Here is an 8935-nt window from a genome sequence, read left to right on the forward strand (position 1 = left end):
ATATTTACACATGCAGATATGTATATGTGTGTGTGGGTAGAAGCTGAATATGAAATATGGAAGTTATTCACTTATATTTCATCTTTTGTCATAGTTTATAAGACCTGTCTATGTTGCTGGTGTAGTTGTTGTTTAACCACAGGTCAGCTCTGATCCTGAAAATCTATAGGCAAAGTGTTGCAACCATGATGATCCCATCAAATTTATACCCAAGGGTATATTATCATATGTATCCATTTTGTAAAGATGATTGTACAAGATTTGAAATGAAATTGGCTGCTGTTTCTAGCAGGTGACATGATCATGTAGAGGGCACTTTGTTGGCCCATAGTTAAGTCATATTTGATGGCTGTTAATAAGAATATAATTGATAAAAGAATCTGGGTTGATTGAGTATTTTTAATAAATTTATTGTGATGTAATGAAAGGGCAGTACTCACCAGTTTCCTCTACACATATGACTGTGCGCTGTTGCAGACCAGGACCACAGTTTGTTGTTACAGAGGAAGGTTTACATAAACCATATCCGGATACAATCCAATGATAGCTAAAACCAAGCAGAAAAACAAAGACATGGTTAGGATAATGAAATGGATGTTGTTAATTATAAATATTACATACAGAGGACATTGCTCCAACTTAGCCTTGCTCATGATGGCTGAACGAACGGAAAGCTCAGTATGAAATTCTTTGGATAGATTAATCATTTGTATTCCTCTCTGATTAATTAAATGTGTGATCCGTATTATATAACATGGCACCAGTCACATATTGTTAGTTGAGCTTATGTCTGCATTATCATCATTTAATGTCCGCCTTCCATGGGTTGGACTGTTTGACAGGAACTGGCTGGGTAGAAGACTACCCCAGGCTACTGTGTCTGTTTTGGCAGGGTTTTTTATGGCTGGATGCCCTTCCTAACACTAACCACTCCCAGAGGGGACTCGGTGCTTCTTAAATGACACCACATGATAAAAATTAGTCTTATCCTTTTGAATGTATTCACTAAAACATTCTGCGGTTTTGGATTTACAACATCATCAAAATCATTCGTCTCACTCAGTTTTAGTTGACAAAGAAATCAGAAAATCTAAGAAATATTTATCTTCTGCAACATCCTGAAAGGTTATTCATGATTAGACTTGAGGTGATACAACTGACGATCATTTAAACAATTTTTAGAACAGCAAAACAAAATTTGCTATCAAAGCAAACAATTTTGATGATTACTTAGTAATATGAATAACATTTGAACTGAAGCCTGTTAAGTTTACTGTTTAAGTTCAAAAGAATTGTGATGATAATATCATCTACTGTAGCACTCAATCACAATATAACATGTTATCTTAGTTCTGTGTGCTTAACAAAAAAAAGATTATCAAATAATTTTCCCATTCAACTTTATAATATTTAAATTCATTTATTTCATTCTATTTTTTTCAGTGTCATTTTATATAAAAGAATACAGTCTTAGTGTGCCTTGTGTTAAAACCAACAATTATTTTGTATTGAAAATGTGTAAATGTCAGAAAAATTGAAGTTATATGGGGAAAAAATAGAAAGAAATATAAATAGCATAAGGGTTGTTTTTTTTTTTTTTTGCACTTAACTGTAATCACAAATGATAATCCATTGATAAACTAAAAGATATGAGAACCCAAAAAGATTGTTCAAAGTTGAGACAACTTTTAATGTATTTAGTTAGAACACTATAATTGTTGCTACAAAGAATTGGTGCCATTATTCTATATATTTAATAAAAGAAACATTTCATATTTCGTTAGGTAATGCAATGTGGCAAGTATTTTCAGTGATTTTTATCAAGCATTTTCATTAATACAGTCTTACAAATCTAATTAATGGTGAAGTTGAGGTGAAAAATGCAACTTATTAAATGTACGCTTTATAATATTAATAATTAACAATTATATAACTTATCATATTTAAGGGATTTGTAGAATTTATGAAATAACAAAGTACATTTCTAATTAGGAAATGCTGCTGGGTTCTAAACATTAATAGTAGAATAATAATAGTTCCAAGTTTTGACAGCAAGTTGAGGGAGGCCATGCTGACTGGGCATACAGTTCTATTAGCTGTAGTGTTGGTATGAGTTTTCAGTTTTATTTCTTGCATTCATTGGGCTGATATGGGTTTTGAGTTGTCTGCTACTTAGAGTGGGAACAAAAATTTGCACAAGGTCTTCCTCTTTTAAGCAGATGATATGTCTGTTGAGAAATGGTGGAAGGTATTGAAGGAAGAAGACACTGCAAAATAATATGAATTGCATGAGAAAAGGATTGAAATCTTCTACGGAAGACAATGATGATATTTTGCTGAGTTTCTTCTATGAGAATACTGGAAGGAACTTAAATAAAAAGACACAAGAAAATGTAGATCATAGAGAAAAACAATTGAATATTTCTAGACACAACCTCCATACATCTAACTATAGTAATTACCATAAAGGTGACATTATTCACTTGCTTCCACTTACTTTAGTTTTCCTCAAGTTCTCTTACAACCCTTCCTGACACCTTTACTACCTTCTCTTCCTTTCCTTTTTCTTTATTCTCACTACCAATCTTTGAACTCTTTTCTACAGTTCTTCAAAGCACATCACTTTTTCTTTTCTTGTCTCTTCTTTCTTATAACATTAAACTCTCCATCACAATCCTCTCTACCTATCATCCACACAATACTCATTGATATACACGACCTTATTTATTATAATTTCATTGACTTTGAAGTTCTCTCAAGTTTCTGGCTTTTTCAAACTGTATTTGACTCTCCACTTGTATTGAGTACATTTTTACATTTAAATGTTTGTCGTTGCCATGTATATGAAAGCACTTACTTTTTAAAACTATAAACAATGTTGGATAACAATTCTGTACCCCACCTCTACTTCATCTCAAACTACATCACATACATCTCTTTTGTTTATATTGTCCATCTGATTTGTCAGTACAGAGACCATTAGTAGCCAACCAATTTTAATGGTAAACAAATAATTATTCTGTGTTATAAAACACTGCGACATTTAACTATTAAATGAAATCTAAAAGGAATACAAGATCACACACACGCATGTAAATGTGCACACACTCTGTCTGTCTGTCTTACACACTCTCTCTTTCTCTCCAATCTATTTTAGCATGAGGAATTGGACATGAAATCTGGTCTTATTCTGAAACACCATTTTATTATTCATTCTGCTATATAAAGAAATACAAGTATATAACTTTATCTGAATAATTTAAATTTAAATTCCACTGACTAAATTTCTTAAATAACTATAGAATATTTTTACCTAGCTTCAAGCCAACAATTCAACAACAGTGAACATTTCAGTAAAGTTGGAAATCATTGTGATGGAAAAATCTTTTTTTCTTTTTTTACAAAATTGCCTGGGAGTTCTTAGTTGATTCCTTATTTAAACACCTGCAGTCTGCACAAAACTGATATAACAAATCTTAAATTTAATGTATGATTAAACATTTTATCATATTTTATAACAACATCAAATATTCTTTTACATGCATCTGTCTTCAAAACTTCCTGCTTTTGTTATTTAAGAAGCATGGTCTATCAACACCCACAGCTTCCTTCTTTCATAGTCTTTGTATTCTATTCAAGAAAATTAGCATGTGTGTGTATATATGTGTGTTTCTGATGTTATAATGAAATGTAGCTGAGTAACCATGGGATAATTCCTCACAACTGCATTTATTGGGTATGTCCAGGCTATTGATTTGGCTTCATTCTGTTGTTGAGTGGTTATTGTGTTCACTCATTTTGTAACCACCATAGAGAGGAGAATAATGTGAAAAGTTTGCATTGAACTGAAAGTTGTAGGCAGCATTCATTTTGTGGCAACATCCAGCAGTGTCACTGGACACAGTTAACAGTCCCAGAATACTGCTGCTGATAATCTCCCTTTACTAGCTGAATATTATTCCATTATGAGGCCTAAATATATGTATGTATATGCCTATATCTGTTTATCTATCTATATACACACATGCACATATGAGTAAGTCAACAACTGAACGCAAATTGCACTCAACAAATATAATTGGAGTTGTATTTATGAATAGTTTGACTTAGCCTCACACGTTGCTTAAAGATTTGCAAGACATGGAAACATGACCACCACCCCAGATATTCAGAAGCAAAAACAAACTGGCTTCTTTAATACAAAGAGAGTGTGAGTGTGTGTGTGTGTGTGTGTGTGTGTGTGTGTGTGTGTGTGTGTGTGTGTACAGGATGTATGTATTTGCATATATGGCGGTGGATCTTCATCATTCACTGATGAGGACCCAATTGTTCAATAAACTCAGTTACCTCCTCCTGAATTAACGTGTAAGTGGTTGAGCATTCCATGACATGTGTACTCAGGGTAGAATCAATGTGTCTTGGTGCATGGTGACACTGTATCTTCTGAGGTAAAGGAGCAATCCATCTGATGGTCTTCTATACAATTTCTGCCTACCCAGGTTTATATTAATAATCTTTGGGTCAAGCCAAGGCTAAACAAACTGACATTTGTCCAAAATGCCATGTTGTGGGGTTGAGCCCTGAATCCTGTGGATGTGAGAAAAACTTCTTAATCCTACAGATTTACAGTACCTCACATTCTACCTTTATTTGTGTGTGTGTGTGTGCATTTAAAAATATTCATTGCTCCCAAAAGTATGCTTCATACTTTTGGGAGCTTTGAATAATTTTTCGAAGTGCTTTCAATTGCTGAACCTATCAACAAACATCCACAAACACACATACACAGATTCACATACACACATGCAACTCTACATAAAAATATACAAGAGTGTGAATTAAATGACAGATATAATATTCTATACCTATCCTTGTTTAAAAGTCTCAACTTCCTAAAAACATGATGTTTTTAGAATTTGAAAAACACTTTACATATAGACTACATGTAAAAGAGTAAAAACAAAAGAGAGAAAAATTTCTGTGGAATTTAACCAGACAGTTGATGAGAACATCTCGTGTAAATTCAGTGAAAAGAATTCAACCCTTTGAGACAGTCACCTCTTGAAACGTTTGATTCCCAGGCAGAGGCCAAGTGTACTCAATATTTACTCTCCAAATTCAATCCTTCTCTATGGAATTCAGTGTAGATCGGCAGGTAGCTTGATAGAATAATCATTCTTACTTTGTTTTTTAGGCAAAGTAAGAACTTTGTGTCTCCGGTTGAAACTGCCTCTGGCTCTGTAGTACAAATGTCTTGTTTTCATACGTTTTGAATTAAAATCTTCCACCAAACCTTAGTCGCAATTTATGTTCTTAACACTAGCTGAATGATAACTAAGTTATTTTGCTAAATTCTTTGTTATATTTAAAGTAATTGAAAGAAACACGGAGCATCTCAAAATAAATGCAGTAACAAAAGGGTTAAAAAATTAACAAACATTATCATCATCAATATCATCATTTTGACATTGTGTCTGTCTACTTGTGGACAGACACTGTATCATTTCTTTGAGATGTCACACGGACACCAATCCACTCACTGCTGTCCTTTTCTCTTCCATACATTCCTTCTGTTGGCATTGCACTTTTCAACTAAGAACAACACTTTATAGACATCATATACCTATATACCACTTTATACTGTGGCAAACACATTTCATACACAGTTTCTCTCTCAGTATATTTATGCTCTGTCATTCATCCATGCTGTCGATACACATTCAGCAGAAGAAATAAAATAACCTGGTAGATAAATCAAAATATTTGTCAAATTTCGCCTGTCTTCTCTTAACTCCTAGAACTCTATGAGAATTAAGAAATTAAGATTTCTTATGTACATATATTTATATATGACAAAGTGTGAGAGGGAGGGAGAGGGGGAGATCATATGTCCATTTTCCATACTGGTATACCGATACAAACTGACATGGTTTGACAGAAACTGACAAGGCTGGAGGGCTGCACCAGGTTCCATTCATCTGTTTTAGCATAGTTTCTATAGCTGGATGCCCTTCCTAATGCCAGCCACTGTAGAGAGTGTATATATATATATATATATATATATATGCATACACACTCTGCAAACAAGTGAAATCAGTCACCAGCCAAAACCTGGGAATCTTTCTGCAGTCCTGATGAATTATATGTCATAAAACGCTGCAGTGAAGCTTTGTTACCCACCTGGTCATACAGCATCTTTGTGAATTACAAGAGATGAAAGGATTTCACTGGAGTTCAGAAAATAATCCTTGTTTACCTGTATATGTTTTCTCTTTTACTTCTATGACAATGAAGTAATGGTCTGGTTCCAGAACCACAACAGAATACAGAACATACAAAGATACTGGAAAACAAGTGACAGAGCAAGTTACCAGGTGCAAATGTCCAATCTAAGTTTCAAGTCTTATGCTTGAAATGTTCACTATAGAGCAACGATTTTGTTGGGATTATCACAATCTGTTCAGAAGACCACATAATTTCAAAATATGCTGTAATGTATTTCTACAGGAAAATAGTTAAAATAATTTGATGTTGAATATTTCAAATTAAGACCTCAATCAATATGTGAAACTAAAACATACTGATTTTAAAGGGTACTCTATTATGACCCTGTAATATACCTTACACATCTATGCTATCAAAGGAGAAAGTGACTGTTGAAATTTACATCACATCTATTAAGTCAGCGAACCCGTATTAGCTGAAGCTGTGTTGGTTTTTCAATAGCTTTTCTTTTTTTCTTGAGTCCTTAAGCTTAATTAATTATACGATGATTTGTGGTTCCTGCAATCCAGTGTTTAGCGACTAAATTTCCATCAGTGTTTCCTTACTTCTCTCTGGTTGAACATGACCCTCTGAACACTAACAACTGAGATTATTTTTCAGAAAACACAAACCACATCAATAGAACATGTCTCCCAAATATGATTTAAATGACAGGATGACTGAATAAATTATGTCTCTCCCTAACCACTTCACCACCTTCCTTAGCAATCATTTTGGTCAGTAATCTAGAAAATGTATTCCGTTTGCTGTATATAAAATAAACCAGCAATCGTTAACTAAACAAATAAACACAATTATAAGTCAAATTTGGTCCATGTCTTCAACATAGCAAATCTACTTAAGAATCCACCCCAATGATGGAATTGCACAGACAAATTGATATACCTTATGAAATACATTGATGATTGCTTGCATATAAATCTCATATATTATATGTAATATCATTTATCATAGTTATATCTCACATTGTCAAGATATGGCTTTATTCACTTATGAAAAGTTTGAATACAGCCTGAAGTTCCCTTTCATATACATTACTTCTTCAGAGGGAAAAGAGAATTTGTTCAAGACTATTCTAGATATGTTTGGTATTTTTCTCTGGTTTCAACTAAACTCTAAACTAAAATATTGACATATTCACAGCGTAGAGGGATAAAACCAATTAAACAAATTTAGAAACTCACCAGCCAACCCATAGAAATATTCTTCAGAGAAAATTCTTTGCTTCACACCAAACTAGATAGTCTGGCTATATTTCTTAATGAGCACTGAATATATTTTTAACATGCAATCACTGTATCAGTGAAAAGATGCAAACTAAATGAAATGCATTCCATAACCAAGTATAAAATAATATGAAAACTCCAAGAAACTTAGCAAATGCCATATTCTTGAAACTCTTTACAAGGTTAATATTTCAAGAGTTCATTTGATATACACAAATTTCCTTTTCAAGACACATTATTTTCATTTCATGAGAAATAGGATTTGATGATTTTTATTCTATTTGGAAAATGGTGTAGACGCTACTTTCTAAGTAACATCATTACGATATTTTTGAAAATGTTTGGAAAAATAAATTTAAATTAGATTCCATTGAAATAGAAATAAAAACCCTGAAATGAATATGAAAATGATGAAAAGAAGGAAAGAGGATAACTATAAAATGTAATGAGTTTCTGGTTTTATAGAAAATTCATAGGGTATTTGGACATCTTGGCTTAGAATAGTTGCATCACATCTGTATATAAGAGAGAATTAAGAGAGATAGTAACAGAAAAGGGCATCCAGCTCTAAATCACATTAACACATATCTGACAAAAAAAAGCATATATAAACGACTAACGATGATGACGGATCATCTGGCCTAAACGTGAGAGTCTGACTTTTGAACAATCTCACTTTTTAAGATCTTACAAAAAAAAAACAAAAACAAAATAATAACGAAATACCGCTAGGCATTACACCCAGTGTGCTACTAATTATTCTGCCAGCTTACCACCTTAAATGATAATCCTTTCTACTATAGATACAAGGCCTGAAATTTTGGGGGAGGAGGCCAATTGATTAGAATGACCCCAGTATGCAACTGGTACTTTATTTATTGACCTCAAAATGATGAAAAGTGGAATTTGAACTGGTGTGCTTGTTTTAATGGCCTACCAATATATACAGTGCCCTAGGTGTCAGGAAGACACTCGGCAAGAAATGGAAACGGAATTGAAAGAAGATGCTAATGAAAATAATAATAATAATAATCCTTTCTACTATAAGCACAAGGCCTGAAATTTTGTGGGTAGGGGGGATAGTCGATTACAATACCCAACTGATACTTATTTTATTGACCCTGAAAAGAGGAGAGGCAAAGTCAACCTTGGTGGAATTTGAACTCTGAACATAGCAATAGGCAAAATACCACTACGCATTTCGTCCTACATGTTAATGATTCTGCCACCTTGTCACCCAATAATAATAATTAATAATAGCTTTATAAAAACTTAGCTAAGACATGATTGCCAGTTATATGATTGGGGTCTTTTTTCTTTTTATTTCTCTTTTTTTCTTCTAAATTGTAATCTCTGCCTACAGTGGAAAGTGTTTTTTTTTTTTTTTTTCCTTTTACACTATGCTTTTGTCATACAGAAATTAG

General features: G+C 33.1%; 1 protein-coding gene across 20 annotated transcripts in view; it reads right to left on the bottom strand.

The window, feature by feature from the left end:
- Window positions 1-8935, bottom strand: part of LOC106878639 (thrombospondin type-1 domain-containing protein 7A) — a 999802-nt gene that overhangs the window by 174549 nt on the left and 816318 nt on the right. For all 20 annotated transcript variants that reach the window (XR_008265800.1, XR_008265799.1, XM_052974016.1 and 17 more), the window contains one exon: window positions 441-547. Coding sequence is in view for 18 of the 20 variants with exons in the window: in XM_052974016.1 (XP_052829976.1) it covers window positions 441-547 (107 nt within the window). In the remaining 2 variants the exon portion in view is untranslated. The remainder of the gene's footprint in view (window positions 1-440; window positions 548-8935) is intronic.

The sequence above is a fragment of the Octopus bimaculoides genome, chromosome 17 (assembly GCF_001194135.2).
Source record: "Octopus bimaculoides isolate UCB-OBI-ISO-001 chromosome 17, ASM119413v2, whole genome shotgun sequence".
NCBI lineage: Eukaryota > Metazoa > Mollusca > Cephalopoda > Octopoda > Octopodidae > Octopus > Octopus bimaculoides.